Here is an 18,349-nt window from a genome sequence, read left to right on the forward strand (position 1 = left end):
ATTTTAGAATGGTTGCATTTTGTTATTATATTTAACTTGGCTTACCTGTTATTTTGTTTTGAATAAGTGTTCCCCACTTGTACTACTAGGCTACTTTTGCCTTCTTGCAATGCAAGCTTTCAACCACTAGAAACTGTGAGCGCACATGGTCTAAAGTTTGCAGGAGGATAAGCACATTCTCACATCAAGTTCAGTCTTTATAAATGCAAACTTTTGCGTGAAAACTGGTGCACGCATGTTTTGGGGTATATTTTGTGTGTACCCAAACGTTTATCAATTAGGCCCCTGGTGTGCTAGGGCATAGTCATTTCCATTGAAATGTAACGAAATTGTTGGACTTTGTCGGGACTTAGTGTTCGCGCCTCATGAAGATGGATTACTGGGCTGAACGCGTTAACAACAAGGAGGAATTTGGACATAAATGATGGACATTATCTGACAAAACAAACACTGGCTGTTGACCGGTGAGACGCTACCGTCCCACGTACCCTAGAGGGGTTAAACTCAGTTTTTCACAATTCCTGACATTTAATCCTAGTAAAAAATCCCTGTCTTAGGTCAGTTAGGATCACCACTTTATTTTAATAATGTGAAATGTCACAATAATGGTAGAAAGAATGATTTATTTAAGCTTTTATTTCTTCCATCACATTCCCAGTGGGTCAGAAGTTTACATACACTCAATTAGTATTTGGTAGCATTGCCTTTAAATTGTTTAACTTGGGTCAAAATGTTTGGGTAGCCTTCCACAAGCTTCCCACAATAAGTTGGGTGAATTTTGGCCCATTCCTCCTGACAGATCTGGTGTAACTGAGTCAAGTTTGAAGGCTTCCTTGCTCGAACATGCTGGCTTTTTTATGGCGGTTTTGGAGCATTGGCTTCTTCCTTGCTGAGCGGCCTTTCAGGTTATGTCGATATAGGACTTGTTTTACTGTGGATATAGTTACTTTTGTACCTGTTTCCTCCAGCATCTTCACAAGGTCCTTTGCTGTTGTTCTGGGATTGATTTGCACTTTTCGCACCAAAGTACGTTCATGTCTAGGAGACAGAACGCATCTCCTTCCTGAGCGGTATGATGGCTGCGTGGTCCCATGGGGTTTATACTTGCGTACTATTGTTTGTACAGATGACCGTGATACATGCAGGCGTTTGGAAATTGCTCCCAAGGATGAACCAGACTTGTGGAGGTCTACAATTTGTTTTCTGAGGTCTTGGCTGATTTCTTTTGATTTTCCCATTATGTCAAGCAAAGAGGCACTGTTTGAAGGTAGAAATACATCCACAGGCTCACCTCCAATTGACTCAAATGATGTCAATTAGCCTATCTGAAGCTTCTAAAACCATGAGATCATTTTCTGGAATTTTCCAAGCTGTTTAAAGGCACAGTCAACTTAGTGTATGTAAACTTCTGACCCACTGGAATTGTGATACAGTGAATTATAAGTGAAATAATCTGTCCGTAAACAATTGTTGGAAAAATGTATTGTGTCATGCACAAAGTAGATGCCCTAACCGACTTGCCAAAACTATAGTTTGTTAAGAAGTTTGTGGAGTGTTTGAAAAATTAGTTTCAATAAACTTCCGACTTCAGCTGTACCTTAAACGCTGAGTGATGGGCCTGGAGAAATGTAACCATCAAATTCATAGACATCGCTATAGATGCAAGGACTGACCAACAATGACATCAACATTATAGTTTTAACCATGTTTTGAGGCTATACGGTGTTTGTTACACTTTCATTGTTTATAAACATTGGAGTAAAAAATATATATTTTGGGTTCTGATGGGGTACGACATGAGGCATTTATCAGTTATATTATTCAAGAATCAATGGTTATATATCATTAATTTATACATCCACAAATGGATATTGCAACTAAGGATTTTACAACACAATTTATGGTACCCTGGCTGTGAATTAATTTTATTATGAATGTGCTCTTAATCAAACTAAAAGCTTTGAGTCTTCTTGGGTATGACGCTACAAGCTTGGTACACCTGTATTTGGTTTCCCCCATTCTTCTCTGCAGATCCTCTCAAGCTCTGTCATGTTGGATCAGGAGCGTCGCTGCACAGCTATTTTCAGGCCTCTCCAGAGATGTTCAAGTCCGGGCTCTGGTTGGGCCACACAAGGACATTCAGAGACTTGTTTCGAAGCCACTCCTGCGTTGTCTTGGATGTGTGCTTAGCGTTGTTGACCTGTTGGAAGGTAAACATTTGCAAACGTCTTCCATTTAAGAATGATGGGTGTTCTTGGTGACCTTCAAAGCTACAGAAATGTTGATACCCTTCCCCAGATCTGTGCCTCAATAAAATCCTGTCTCAGAGCTCTACGGACAATTCCTTCAACCTCATGGCTTGGTTTTTGCTCTGACATGCACTGTCAACTGTGGGATCTTAGACAGGTATGTGCCTGTCCAATCAATTGAATTGACCACAGGTGGACTCCAATCCAGGTGTAGAAACATCTCACGAATGATTAATGGAAACAGGATGCACCTGAGATCATTTTTGAGTCTTATAGAAAAGGGTCTGAATACTTCTGTTTTTTATTGATAATACATTGTCAAACCTGTTTACACTTTGTAATTTCCGGGTATTGTGTGTAGATTGGTGAGAACACAAAAATGTAATACATTTTAGAATAAGTCTGTAACGTAACAAAACGTTGAAAAAGTCAAGGGGTCTTAATTTTTTCTGAATGCACTGTATCTCTAGCTAGGATTCCAAGTGTGTCAACATGCACAAATCACATAATAGGGTAGACTGGGCGTCTGGCAATACCACACTGGTTGTATCCTCTGGCCATGAGAATGTACCCGTCTCTTCCCCAACCAGTACCCCAGCTGCAAAACCAATGGAGAAATTAAAGAATACTTAGTACCGAGAGTGTGTGTACGTTTACATTAGATATGTACATGACGTGTGAATAGAACTAAAATCCATTACAACCTGGTAGTATGATTGAATTTGGAACTTTTCTTCAAAAAATAAAAAATATAATAGGATTATTTGCCTGGATGAGTAATGCGTAAACGGTGGCCTTTTTACAACAAAAATTGTTGAAGTGTCAAATTAAAAACACACTGGCAGATTATGATGAGTTCGACTGAATTTTCTGCATTAAAAATGTTGCCTTATGTCATTAACATTGAGTTGTTGGATGGCTTTTTACTTTGAAAGTAAACACTGACCTGTTTTTCACAATCCAGTAGTCCAGGTAAGAACTACCATACCCGACAGCCAGTACAGCATGGTTTGTTCTTGTTGAACAGTCTGGCTCGTAGAGGACTCCTAAAGAAGAAACACTACAAGAGTTAATGTGCAATTCATATGTATTCATTTAGGTAATGGTAATGGTAACACTTTACTTAAAGCATCCAGGTATAATGCATTATGCAGGTATAATGCATTGCGAAATGTCATGATGATGATGACCCCTTTACATTATAATAATTTCATAGTGATACAGGCTAAATAACCAGTTCAAAATGTACATATATAAAATATAATGATATAATAGAAATATATTATATGTTAATATAATATAAATGTTATAAAGACTCATACATGGTTATAACAAGTTATGCCTGGATTCTTCAAGTAAAGTTTTTCCAAACTCATTTTTGAATGTGTCTCTATGTGTAAAGTATTAGTTCTGTCACTATGACCATTCACTGGTATTGATAAGACTGGGGCTATTTTCTCTTCTTACCTATTTGTTGCTTAATGGTTCCCACCTAAAATTGTCGTAATACGTTTGCTGAAGAGTCCACGCAGTGAAGTCGAACTACTACAATCTCAGAAGAGATAATCTATTACCTCTTCTTGGAGAGCGTACTCTTGACATGGATGTACACGTATACTTGTTCACATCTAGTCATAGGTGTGACACCGAGCTCACCATCTTTGTAGAACTTGAAGGAGGGATGTGTGGCGTTCACAGACACAGCGATAGGGCCAACCTCATACAAAGTGTCTCGAAACACTTTTTCATCCAGAGAAGGAACTCTGTTGAAGCCCTTGCACCAGGCTTCCTTTGTTGCATTCTGGTATTCACAAGGGCCCACCTGAAAACAGTTTATTATGACAATCTCAAGCTTTACAGTGAGCTTTTCACTCATCTATTCTATGTTCTTTACAAAATTCCCACTTTTTACAGAAATATCAGTTGGAGGATTCCTGGTTTTATGGTTATTCCTGAACAGTGAACAGAACTAAACAAAACAAACGTGACGCTATATAACAAGAGTGCTGAAACAGGCAACTACACATAGACAATAACCCACCAAATACCCAATGAATATGGCTACCTAAACATGGTCCCCAATCAGAGACAATGATAAACAGCTGCCTCTGATTTTGAGCCAATCCAGGCAACCATAGACATATAAACACCTAGACTAGGCAACCCATAAACATACAAAAAACCCTAGACAATACAAAAACTACACAAACCACCCTTGTCACACCCTGACCTAACCAAATAATAAAGAAAACTAAGATAACTAAGGTCAGGGCATGACACCCTCCTGATTCCAAGAACCTTCCAACTGGGATTTCTGGAAAACCTCAGAATTTTGGGGAAAGTTACCAGAATTTTGCAACCCTAATGGTAACATATTGTATTGTACCTCTGCAGTGTAAGGATATTTCCTCTCCGACATAATCCCATGATCTGAGACGTAACTAAAACACCTCATGGCCAAGCCACCGTCACAGCCATTATTGTGATAGTCTCCACTGCAGTCTACCAGGTTCTGCTCACTCAGAGGCAACAGTGTGCCTGTCTGCTTGAACAACTGGCCCTCCAGGGCTCCGACTGCAGCAAATGCATAGCAAGATCCACAAGACCCCTAGATCAAATAAAATAGTTGTCATATCAACTGTTTTGCTTTGAAGTTATTGCCTAGACGTAAATGCGTAGCAAGTTCCACAATGCCGCTAGATAAAATACCCATTTTATTTCCCCTATTGTGCTTTGAACTTATCCCCTAGAGGTATGGCAGCATGTTTTTCCTGGTAAAGTGCTCAGGAAAAAACCCTGTCGCTTCTCATCATATCAGGCGACTACCTCAACATTATCTAAGAAACATAGGTGCAATTTAGTCACTTTTCTAAATGCAGAGAAAGTGACTTTTCATGTCATGTCTAATAAGTGGCACCTAGACTACCCACTCCTTTAATCCTTTCTATATCAGTGTCAATCTGTACAATACCAGAAAAATGAAGGGGAGAATTCTAACTTCCAGTTAAGCCAAATGTTTACTTAGTCATGCATGATGTCAGTGGGAGACTAAAGGAAATTTAGACTTAAGTGGAAGTTAGGATTCGCCCCAAAAGTGAGAGAGAACAAATGAAAGAGGCTGCTCTTCAACCTGGTTCTTTACTGGAGTCACATATCCATATTGACGCCAGTCCCATGTCTCAGGAGCTGCTGAGAGACTGCAGTTCCACTTAGACAGGGGGATCCCATCCAGGCTTTTCACCTCTTCAGCATCATTAGCAGTCAACAAAGCGTTGTACTCTTTATTCGTCTGGAACACAGAATTAACACTAGAATGGATCACCATCTTAGTCAAGAAAACAATAATTCTAGAAACTGATTAAATATTGTAAAAAACAATGAATGTGTAGATACGTCTGCATTGCACGTTATCTCTGTGGTCTGGACAAATGGGGGCAGGGTTTAAAAAAAAATATTTTACCTCATTAATCTACACACAATAGCCCACAATGACGATTTTTTAGACATTTTTGCAAAAGCATTAAACATAAAAAAAATGTAACCATTTTTTTTACATCAGTATTCAGACCCTTTACTCAGTACTTTCTTGAAGCACCTTGTCACACCCTGACCTTAGTGTTCTTTATTTTCCTTGTTATTTTGGTTAGGTCATGGTGTGACATGGGTGATGTATGTGTTTTTCCTTGTCTAGGGGTTTTGTATGTTTATGGGGCTGTTTCCTTTCTAGGTAGTTTGTATGTCTATGGTTGCCTAGATTGGTTCTCAATTAGAGGCAGCTGTCTATCACTGTCTCTGATTGGGAACCATATTTAGGCAGCCATATTCTGTGGGAACTTTGTGGGTGGTTGTCTTCTGTCTTTGTGTCTATGCACCAGATAGGACTGTTTCGGTTTTGCACATTTGTTGTGTTGGTATTTTGTAGTGTTCACGGTTATGGTCTTTATTAAAAATGTTGAACTCTAACCACGCTGCGCTTTGGTCCGATCCTTCGTCCACAGAAGAAAGCCGTTACACACCTTTGGCAGCGATTACAGCCTTGAGTCTTCTTGGGTACGACGCTAAAAGCTTGGCACACCTGTATGGGAGTTTCTCCCATTCTTCTCTGCATATTCTCTCAAGCTCTGTCAGATGGATGCGGAGCGTTGCTGCACAGCTATTTTCAGGTCTCTCCAGATGTGCTATATCGGGATCAAGTATGGGCTCTGGCTGGGCCTCTCAAGGACATTCAGAGACTTGTTCCGAAGCCACTCCTGTGTTGTCATGGCTGTGTGCATAGGGTCGTTGTCCTGTTGGAAGGGGAACCTTTGCCCCAGTCTGAGGTTCTGAGCGCTCTGGAGCAGGTTTTCATCAAGGATATCTCTGTACTTTGCTCCCTTCATCTTTCCCTCGATCCTGACTAGTTTCCCAGTCCCTGCGGCTGAAAAACATCCCCACAGCATGATGCTGCCACTGCCATGCTTCACTGTAGCGAGAGGCCCAGCCAGAGCCCGGATATGAACCCAACCTCTCTGGAGAGACCTGAAAATAGCTGTCCAGCATCGTTACCCATCCAACCTGACAGAGCTTGAGATTATCTGCAGAGAATAATGGGAGAAACTCCCCAAAAACAGTTGCGCCAAGCTTGTACCGTCGTACCTAAGAATGCAATTTTAAGAAAATGCCACCAAAAAAGTAAGAGATAAGAACAACAAATAAATAAAGAGCAGCAGTAAATAACAATAGCGGGGCTATATACAGGGGGTAATGGTACAGAGTCAATGTGTCAATGTGCAAGGGCACCGCTGTTGAGGTAGTTTAAGTAATTATGTACATGTAGGTAGAGCTATTAAAGTGGCTATGCATAGATAATAACAGAGAGTAGCAGCAGCCATTTAGCTATTCGGGAGTCTTATGGCTTGGGGGTAGTAGCTATTTAGATGCCTCTTGGATCTAGACTTGGTGCTCTGGTCTCGCTTGCTGTGCGGTAGCAGAGAGAACAGTCTATGGGCCACCAGGGTGGCTGGAGTCTTTGACAATTTTTAGGGCCTTCCTCTGACACCACCGGTATAGAGGTCCTGGATGGGAGGAAGCTTGGCCCCGGTGATGTACTGGGCCGTTTGCACTACGCTCTTGCGGTTGGAGGCCGAGTAGTTGGCATACCAGGAAGTGATGCAACCCTTCAGGACGCTCTTGATTGTGCAGCTGTAAAACTTTTTGAAGATGTGAGGAACCATGCCAAATCTTTTCAATCCACTAAAGGGGAATAGGTTTTGTCGTGCCCTCCTCACGACTGTCTTGGTGTGCTTGGACCATGTTTGTTGGTGATGTGGACACCAAGGAACTTGAAGCTCGCAACCTGCTCCACTAAAGCCCCATCGATGGGAATGGGGGCGTACTCGTTTCTCGTTTTCCTGTAGTCCACAATCATCTCCTTTGTCTTGATCACGTTGATGGAGAGGTTGTTATTCTTGCACCACACAGTCAGTTCTCTGACCTCCCTATAGACTGTCTCGTCATTGCCGGTGATCAGGCCTACCACTATTGTGTCATCAGCAAACTTAATGATGGTTTTGAAGTTGTGCCTAGCCGTGCAATCATGAGTGAACAGGATGGGACTGAGTACGCACCCCTGAGGAGCCCCCGTGTTGAGGATCAGCGTTGCGGATGTGTTGTTACCTACCCTTACCACCTGGGGGCGGCCCGTCAGGAAGTCCAGGATCCAGTTGCAGAGGGAGGTGTTTAGTCCCAGAGATTTAGCTTAGTGATGAGCTTCAAGGGCACTATGGTGTTGAACGCTGAGCTGTAGTCAATGAATAGCATTCTCACATCAGTGTTCCTTTTGTCCAGGTGGGAAACGGCAGTGTGGAGTGCAATAGAGATTGCATCATCTGTGGATCTGTTGGTGCGGTATGCAAATTGGAGTGGGTCAAGGGTTTCTGGGATAATGTTGTTGATATGAGCCATGACCAGCCTTTCAAAGCATTTCATGGCTACAGACATGAGCGCTACGGGTAGTCATTTAGGCAGGTTACCTTAGTGTTCTTCTGCACAGGGTCTTCTGTGGTCTGCTTGAAACATGTTGGTATTACAGACTCGGAGAGGAAGAGGTTGAAAATGTCTGTGAAGACACTTGCCAGTTGGTTAGCGCATGCTCGGAGTACACGTCCTGGTAATCCGTCTGGCCCAGCGGCCTTGTGAATAATGACCTGTTTAACGGTCTTACTCACATCGGCTGTGGAGAGTGTGATCACACAGTCATCCGGAACAGCTGATGCTCTCATGCATGTTTCAGTGTTACTTGCCTCGAAGCGAGCAAAGAAGTTATTAGCTCATCTGGTAGGCTCATGTCACTAGGCAGCTCTCGGCTGTGCTTCCTTTTGTAGTCTGTAATAGTTTGCAAGCCCTGCTACATCCGACGAGCACCAGAGCCGGTGTAGTATGATTCGATCTCAGTTCTGTATTGATGCTTTGCCTGTTTGATGGTTCGTTGGAGGGCATAGCAGGATTTCTTCCGGGTTAGAGCCAGTTTGCGCTGTTCTGTGAAGGGAGTAGTACACATCGTTGTACGGGATCTTCAGTTTCTTTCTCACATGGAATAGCCTTCATTGCTCAGAACACGAATAGACTGATGAGTTTCAGAAGAAAGATATGTGTTTCTGGACATTTTTAGCCTGTAATCAAACCCACAAATGCTGATACTCAACTGGTCTAAAGAAGGCCAGTTGTATTGCTTCAGCTACAATAGTCATTTACAACAATAACAATGTCTACACTGTATTTCTGATCAATTTGATGTTATTTTAATGGAGATGGCCTCAAACTTTTGAACGGTAGTGTACATGCTTTCAGTCCCATTTATTTTCCAGCGATTGAACGTTAGCTAGCAGAACGGAAGGCAAGGGCAGATTAGCCACTCGTCGCCTGATCCTCACACGGCATCCTGGCATCCTCTTTCCTCGAAACCTACGTTTCCTTTTCCACCGAATCACGGGGATCTGGACCTGGTCGGGTGTCTGTAGTATATCCCTCACCTCCGACTCATTGAAGAAGAACTTATCCAATTTGAGGTGAGTAATCCCAGTTCAGGTGTCCAGAAGCTCTTTTCAGTCATAAGAAAGGGTAGCAGCAACATTATGTACAAAACAAGTTACAAACAATGCGGAAAAACTAACGAAATAGCATGGTTGGTTAAGAGCCGATAAGACGGCAGCCCTCCCCTCTGGCGCCATCTTGCTACTTGAGGCTGTAATCGCTGCCAAAGGTGCTTCTACAAAGTACTAAGTAAAGGGTCTGAATACTTAGGCAAATTAAATATTTTATTTTTTAATTTTTAATAAATTAGAAAACATTTCTGAAAAACAGTTTTTGCTTTGGAATTATAGGGTATTGTGGGCAGATTGATGAAGGGAAAAAATGATGTAATCAGTTTTAGAACAAGGCTGTAACGTAACAAAATGTGGAAAAATACTTTTCTGGTGAATGCACTGGATATATATTATTATTTATTAATTTTTCTGCCTGTTTTGCATGTTATTGCAAACAATGAAAAAAAGACATATATTACTGAGGTAATAAAGATGGCCTCTTTTATGCTTTCTATAGTAAGGCAGCTCCTAGCTCTGGTCTTTCTGTGGAGGTGGGGCAGGCTGCGAAAATTACGAGCATAGGGGTTGGTAATGTTCTCTAGTTGCGCCGTGATTTGCTCAGTGTTCTGTCACTCATGGGGACACTGCGTCACTGCAAAATCTACAGGGAGAGCTCAAAAATTCAAGCCTCTTGGGTGCATCCTCAGGGCCTGTTTGGCCCTGTCCGGGTGTATCGTTGGACGGGGCCACAGTGTCTCCCGACCCCTCCTGTCTCAGCCTCCAGTAGTTATGTTGCAGTAGTTTATGTGTCGGGGGCTAGGGTCAAACTGTTATATCTGGAGAATTTCTCCTGTCTTATCCAGTGTCCTGTGTGAATTTAAGTATGCTCTCTCTAATTCTTTCTTTCTCTCTCTCGGAGAACCTGAGCCCTAGGACCATGCCTCGGGACTACCTGACCTCATGACTCCTTGCTGTCCCCAGTCCACCTGATTATTATTATTTGACCTTGCTGGTCCTCTATGAACATTTGAACATCTTGGCCATGTTCTGTTGTAATCTCCACCCGGCACAGCCAGAAGAGGACTGGCCACCCCTCATAGCCTGGTTCCTCTCTAGGTTTCTTCCTAGTTTCTGGCCTTTCTAGGGAGTTTTTCCTAGCCACTGTGCTTCTGCATTGCTTGCATTTTGGGATTTTAGGCTGGATTTTTGTACAGCACATTGAGATATCAGCTGATGTAAGAAGGGCTTTAGAAATAAATTTGATTTGATCAGTAGTAAGGTGGGACACCTTTATGTAGGCCCTAACCATTTGCCACCATTATAGTCCAATTAATGTATTGATGAGTGTTGTGCAGTGGCTTTGCTGGCATGCATAAAACAATTGGGGGCGAGTTTGCACCACCAAGATTACATTCTAAAATCTCCACTGTCTACAATACAGCATACAGTATTTCCCACAACATTACCTAGCCTTGCTGGAGCAAACTCACATCTAATGTCTTCAATGGGAGAAACAGGTAGGCCTACTATTTACCTCTGAAGTGATAACATTTCAAGTTAAGTTAAATCTCACACAACTCAGTTTTGGAAAATTCTGACTTTATGGCAAAAATAATCCTACTTAAACATTTTAATCAATTTTGGCACTAGATTTTTTGTTTATAAGTACTATCTATGCCACATAGGCCTTTTTCAAGCAGATAAGTCGTTTTGGGGGTTCAGTTCCTCTTCAATATTAAGTTGTAAAATACTGAACTTTCCCTTTATCTGGGACGTAAAACAATCTGTAAAAGCTGCTCTCTTTCCTATTTATATTTCTTATATTTCTTAAATGCATGTTTCATGCTCATCCAATTGCTGATCCAATTACAATTGTCAGTTGTCTTACCATGTCTCCAAACTGGTTAATTCCCAGGGTGAAGGTGTGCTTTCCTATTTCTGCCTCCAGGTTGTGTTGACGGATGAGGCGTTGGTTTGTCTCCCAGATCATCCTTCGCAAGCCCTCATCCACCTGAGAAAGACAAGCCAAAGGCCCCACAAGCTATTGACATCATGATTAATCTCTATGGGGCAAATCATAGCACAAGGGTGATATGCACATGCTAGACTTCCACTTAAGTGATATTTTCACCCAGCGAGCACACTTGGTTCCTTGGAAGTTGTGGGAATGTACATTTTTGGTTTCCCATTGGTTCTGGGAATGAAGGCATGCATTTCCTGACTGGTAAAACTGAATGTTTTTTTAAGATTTTGAGAACAGAAGTGAACATTAGATAAAAGATAGCATTGTTTTGTTTGAAAAATCTATTTTTATATTCAAATGTTGGAACTGGGTTCTACAGTTTGAACCCCTGCTGTCTCTGCTTCAGGTCCTAAGCTACAGACAGTTATATTTGGGTGTCATTTTAGGCGGGGGGGTATGATCCTTGAGAGCTTATAGGAAATTTTCTGTTAAAGTAAGGAAATATCAAGACAATTATTGTCAATTATATGCATATTCTAGCATCTTGTCCTGACAAAATAGCCCGTTTACTTTGGGTATGTTATTTTTCCAAAAATGAAAATAGTGCCCCCTAGATTCAACAGGTTAAATGTGCTGAGAATGTTTCAAAGCCAAGGAAATATCCTGCTCCATTCCCAGAACGTTGTGGGAAGGTTTTATGCAAAATAACCATAGACATCCATGCTCTCACCAAGCTCTAAGAAACATATGGTTCTCAGAACATTATGTGCTAGATGGGCACAAAATTTGACTTAAAGCTGCAATATGAAACGTTTTGGGTGATCCAACCAAATTCACATGGAGTTATAGATCTGTTATTCTCATTGAAAGTCTAAGAAGCTGTAGATCTGTTCTATGTGTGCTATTTCTATGCTTCACTATCTTAAATATAATTTTTGCATATTTTACTTTTGGTTTTGTACACCAGCTTCAAACAGCTGAAAATACAATATTTTTGGTTATATTTCACGGAGGTTAAGATGGTACAATGATCATCTACACTATACTTGCTTGTTTTGTCACACAAACTACCTGCCCTCCAGGACACGTACAGCACCCGATGTAACAGGAAGGCCAAAAGATCATCAAGGACAACAACCACCCGAGCCAATGCCTGTGCACCCTGCTACCATCCAGAAGGCGATGTCAGTACAGGTGCATCAAAGCTGGGTCCGAGAGACTGAAAAACAGCTTCTATCTCAAGGTCATCAGACTGTTAAACAGCCATCACTAACACAGAGAGGTTGCTGCCTACATACAGGCTCGGAATTATTGGCCACTTTAATAAATGGATCCTCAGTCACTTTAAATAATGTTTACATATCTTACATTACTCATCTCATATGTATATACTGTATTTTATACCATCTATTGCATCTTGCCTATGCCTCTCGGTCATAATTCATCAATATATTTATATGTACATAATCTTATTCCATCCGTTTAGATGTGTGTATTAGGTAGTTGTTGTGGAATTGTTAGATTACTTGTTAAATATTACTGCACTGTCAGAACTAGAAGCACAAGCATTTCGCTACACTTGCATTAACATCTGGTTACCATGTGTATGTGACCAATACAATTTGATTTGATTTGTTTGGATTTTAAAACAGAATTTAGGCAAACTATTACAATTTTAGCAACCAGGAAATTGCAGCGCAATCTCTGCGTAATGCATATTTAAGTGAAAGTTAGGATTAAGTCATACTGTATGACTGGCGTACTGTGTTTAACATAGGAACTAAGTAACCTTTGAATACTGTTTGCCATGTTGGGTTTTCCACTCCTCCCAGATAGCATCCAGCTCAGTGCTCAGTGGTTGTTTGAAAGAGGACACCACTGCACACAGTGCCATTAGTAGGAGTTTCATCTGCATCCTGCACACACAAACACACACACAAACACAGTTAGCATTTACACTTACAGTGCCTTGCGAAAGTATTCGGCCCCCTTGAACTTTGCGACCATTTTGCCACATTTCAGGCTTCAAACATAAAGATATAAAACTGTATTTTTTTGTGAAGAATCAACAACAAGTGGGACACAATCATGAAGTGGAACGACATTTATTGGATATTTCAAACTTTTTTAACAAATCAAAAACTGAAAAATTGGGCGTGCAAAATTATTCAGCCCCCTTAAGTTAATACTTTGTAGCGCCACCTTTTGCTGCGATTACAGCTGTAAGTCGCTTGGGGTATGTCTCTATCAGTTTTGCACATCGAGAGACTGACATTTTTTCCCATTCCTCCTTGCAAAACAGCTCGAGCTCAGTGAGGTTGGATGGAGAGCATTTGTGAACAGCAGTTTTCAGTTCTTTCCACAGATTCTCAATTGGATTCAGGTCTGGACTTTGACTTGGCCATTCTAACACCTGGATATGTTTATTTTTGAACCATTTCATTGTAGATTTTGCTTTATGTTTTGGATCATTGTCTTGTTGGAAGACAAATCTCCGTCCCAGTCTCAGGTCTTTTGCAGACTCCATCAGGTTTTCTTCCAGAATGGTCCTGTATTTGGCTCCATCCATCTTCCCATCAATTTTAACCATCTTCCCTGTCCCTGCTGAAGGAAAGCAGGCCCAAACCATGATGCTGCCACCACCATGTTTGACAGTGGGGATGGTGTGTTCAGCTGTGTTGCTTTTACGCCAAACATAACGTTTTGCATTGTTGCCAAAAAGTTCAATTTTGGTTTCATCTGACCAGAGCACCTTCTTCCACATGTTTGGTGTGTCTCCCAGGTGGCTTGTGGCAAACTTTAAACAACACTTTTTATGGATATCTTTAAGAAATGGCTTTCTTCTTGCCACTCTTCCATAAAGGCCAGATTTGTGCAATATACGACTGATTGTTGTCCTATGGACAGAGTCTCCCACCTCAGCTGTAGATCTCTGCAGTTCATCCAGAGTGATCATGGGCCTCTTGGCTGCATCTCTGATCAGTCTTCTCCTTGTATGAGCTGAAAGTTTAGAGGGACGGCCAGGTCTTGGTAGATTTGCAGTGGTCTGATACTCCTTCCATTTCAATATTATCGCTTGCACAGTGCTCCTTGGGATGTTTAAAGCTTGGGAAATCTTTTTGTATCCAAATCCTGCTTTAAACTTCTTCACAACAGTATCTCGGACCTGCCTGGTGTGTTCCTTGTTCTTCATGATGCTCTCTGCGCTTTTAACGGACCTCTGAGACTATCACAGTGCAGGTGCATTTATACGGAGACTTGATTACACACAGGTGGATTGTATTTATCATCATTAGTCATTTAGGTCAACATTGGATCATTCAGAGATCCTCACTGAACTTCTGGAGAGAGTTTGCTGCACTGAAAGTAAAGGGGCACTGTACATTTCTCTATCATTTGTAAACGTGAATAGTTTTTTAAGTAAGTAAAAAAACAATGGGGAATATGAAAGCAATGTAGCGGAATTTCATGATCACTAATTCTCATGAAATATGCATACAGTACATTTGCACAAATCACAAAGCCATTTTGTTCATGAACATATTGATTTTATTTTGAAAAGTCATTCAAAAGGTACTTTTTCTACAGAGCAGATTTGGCATACAATTTTAAAGAAAATGTTACCTTGGGAGGTAGGTATATTATATATTATACAAAAATCTATAATAGGCAAAGGAATACATTTAAGAATCATCACACCAAAAGTGGTGAATATCTCTGCCTACATGTACATATTACCTCAATTACCTCGACTAACCGGCACATTGACTCTGTACCGGTACCCCCTCTATATAGCCCCGCTATTGTTATTTACTGCTGCTCTTTAATTATTTGTTATTCAATCTCTACTTTTTTTGTTGTATTTTCTTAAAACTGCGTTGTTGGTTAAGGGCTTGTAAGTAAGCATTTCACTGTAAGGTCTACACCTGTTGTTTTCAGCGAATGTGACAAATCAAATTTGATTTGAATCCACTTCTGAATTTGAGATGTTTGACTTGGAGTAGCCTGTACTCAATTTAGGGAACCAAGCCTGAATTTAGTTTAAATCATCATCTCTATAAAGGTTTCTTGGTCTAGCTCGTAATGTGTTATATTGATATAGGCATGTGCTTTAATTAGGCACCAAATTATTGACACCCTTGATAAAGATGAGAAAATATGAGCTATATTGTTTGCTATTTGCCTGAGTAAAAAAAAAATACCTCTAATAAGTACCTTGTGAAGATAGCAGAGTAATCTAGAGCTGAAAAACGACAAAGTCATTACCTGGGTTTGACTGCTCCTGCCTCGATGTGAGGGGGAAATGAAAGCAATCTAACGGTTTATAGTTTTTAAGCGTCCTCTTTTCTCTAATAAGCCTACTGATATTGCTGTTGTAGGCGGGCGTTACATACGGGTCATAGTTAACCAAGTTCCTGTATTTAAACATCTGTTATGAAAGAACAAGTTCCTCTTCATGAGAGTTTCATGATCACTAATTCTTAAGAAATATGCACACAGTACATTTGTGTACAGTACAAGTTTTTGTTTTCTAGTCTACCCGGTTCTGACCGTTCTGCCTGTCCTGACCCTGAACCTGCCTGCCGTCCTGTACCTGCCTGACTCTGACCTGGTTTACGAACCTCTGCCTGCCCTCAACCTGCCTTTTGCCTGCCCCTTTGTGATAATAAATATTCTGAGAATCGAACTATCCTCCTGTGTCTGCATGTGATTCTTATCCTGAGTCGTGATGATAAAGTATAGAAATTGACTTCAAATATTAGTTAAATCTAGGTCTGCAAGGGACTAGGGATGCACACACATGCATTTCAATGTTACATTTTTCTCCCCAACACTTTTGTCTAGTGATATCATAATGTATTGCCCAATTAGATACTGTAGAAATGTATGAAATGAGCTTTGAATTGCAATTTCGCAAAATAGTTTTGAATAGCAATGGGGGATGTCCCCTAGAACCCTTGTCTGATGTTGCTCCCCCACATTTTAAATACAAGTTTTGTAGGAATGCTAATTTAAGGACCTTTTAAATCACAATGAAAAAGGTTACATGGGCATGGAAGTCCTAGATCAGACCTTCAAGCTGAACAGAGTAAAACAGAATGGGGCTTTCTGTCTTTTCATTCTAAAGTTATCACATTTTAGGAAAGACCCAGATGCAGACAATGTCGAAGTAACAAAAGTTTATTACTAGAACAGGGGGCAGGCAAAACGACAGGTCAAGGGCAGGCATAGGTCAGTAATCCAGATCAGAGTCCAAAAGGTACAGAACAGCAGGCAGTCTCAGGGTCAGGGCAGGCAGAGGTTAATAATCCAGTGTGGTGGGACAAGGTACAGGACGGCAGGCAGGCTCAGGGTCAGCACAGGCAGAATGGTCAAAACCGGGAAAACTAGAAAACAGGAACTTTAGAAAAGACAGGATCAAGTGGAAAAACACTGGTAGGGTTGACGAACAAAACTAACTGGCGACAAAAAAAACAGAGAACACAGGTATAAATACACAGGAGATAATGAGGGGAGATGGGAGACACCTGGTGGGGGGTGGAGACAAGCACAAAGACAGGTGAAACAGATCATGGTGTGACAAAGGTACATGAACGTTATGTTTCAATTCCCTCTCTAATCCCCCACCTGCTGAAAGCACTGCAGAAGTCAAAGCACTAATAGAACTCATTATAAACCCATGAATGCTCCAGTAACTCACACATTGTCTTTGCCCAAAAGACGCTACCCCCTATATTATTTCCGTCTTTGAGCTCGTAAGTCAACAACAAACCGAAAGAAGTGTGTAAAACCTGACATTTTTTCACACAAAACAATTCGGTTACTTTCATTGTCTCGTCCCTTGCATCCAGGCTAAGAAATCAATTTCAATCTCCATAAAATGTGGGTATGTTTAGCGGTAAACCGATTTGTGTTTGATGTTATAGTTTCTATCTTTAGACCAATATACATCCCCTCTAGATTTTTGTAAAATGTGTGTGCGTGTGAATGTGTGTTTGTGCGTGTGCGTCAGTGTGCGCGTGTGTGTGTGAGTAATGCTACAAGCACAGTGCGGATACAGTCTTTGGAGATTCGCTAACTCATGTGTTCCAGTTTATTATGTTACTGACACTATTTAAAGTCATTGTAGGCCATAAACAGGTTTAAGTTACACATTTTTCACAGATCCCAAATTATTTTGACAAGGAGTCTTCAATGTGTCAACACTACATGATTTTTCAAAAAATGTTACGGTCGCTTTACCTATCAAAAGAACAGCCTACTCCCATAAGACACAATAGTTGTCAGAATAAATAAAGTCAAGATACAAGGATTTCACATACAGTATAAACATTTGTCTGGCATTTCTGGAACACGTATCAGGGACAATGAAATATCAAAAAATGTATACAAATGTTGGAAGACTGTCGACACAACACTCAATTACACTAAGTATGACATTGCCCTGGACAATCAGCTTTGATAACTTTAACAAGTCTGTTAATCTTTTATCTCATCCAAAATGGCCACCTCCATCAACTCCTTGGCCTTCCGGTTGTCAAAAAGCTTTATGTATGTACCAGGTCTTCCCCTTAGGAAGTGCTTTGGACTCTTATCTGAAAAAGTGTGTGTATATACAGTATGAGACTCTGAGCACACAACCAGGTCAGAAGGACTGTTCTGGTGTTCTGGAACCAGGCGGGTAATTGCCTCTCGGCTCCAAAAGATGACATCCTTCTTCTTCACGCTTCAGTGAGTTTTGCCTGCCTTCGCTTTTCCCGGTCATCTGAAAACCCTCGCACGGTGCATGGGACCCTTCGTTTCCGTCCGTTTCCTCAGTCTGCACAGGTTACTTTAATGTATGTGGTTTTAATTGTGTTTGGATTGGCTTCGTGTTTAGACTGTGAAGATGAGAGGTGAGAGAGCCTCATTCTACTAAGATCCATCTGCTGTTGTGGGAAAGCATTACCTGAACCTTCTTGGTGAGACGGGGGTAACGCAGTCATAAGCATGTCATAACAGAGTTATAAGCAGTTATACACTTTACAAAAAAAGGTTCTAAAAGGGTTCTTCGGCTGTCCCCATAGGAGAAG

General features: G+C 41.0%; 1 protein-coding gene across 1 annotated transcript; it reads right to left on the minus strand.

The window, feature by feature from the left end:
* Positions 1-2,531: 2,531 nt before the first annotated feature.
* LOC139369660 (procathepsin L-like) lies at positions 2,532-15,574 on the minus strand. The gene is made up of 8 exons (XM_071108925.1): positions 15,543-15,574; positions 13,066-13,192; positions 11,202-11,324; positions 5,380-5,538; positions 4,636-4,857; positions 3,906-4,071; positions 3,196-3,295; positions 2,532-2,847 (listed from the first exon to the last, which is right to left on the minus strand). The coding sequence occupies exons 2-8, from the start codon at positions 13,189-13,191 to the stop codon at positions 2,751-2,753; spliced, it is 993 nt and encodes a 330-aa protein (XP_070965026.1). The 5' UTR covers position 13,192; positions 15,543-15,574; the 3' UTR covers positions 2,532-2,750.
* Between the last annotated feature and the right edge of the window lie 2,775 nt (positions 15,575-18,349).

Source organism: Oncorhynchus clarkii, chromosome 17 (genome assembly GCF_045791955.1).
Source record: "Oncorhynchus clarkii lewisi isolate Uvic-CL-2024 chromosome 17, UVic_Ocla_1.0, whole genome shotgun sequence".
Taxonomy (NCBI): domain Eukaryota; kingdom Metazoa; phylum Chordata; class Actinopteri; order Salmoniformes; family Salmonidae; genus Oncorhynchus; species Oncorhynchus clarkii.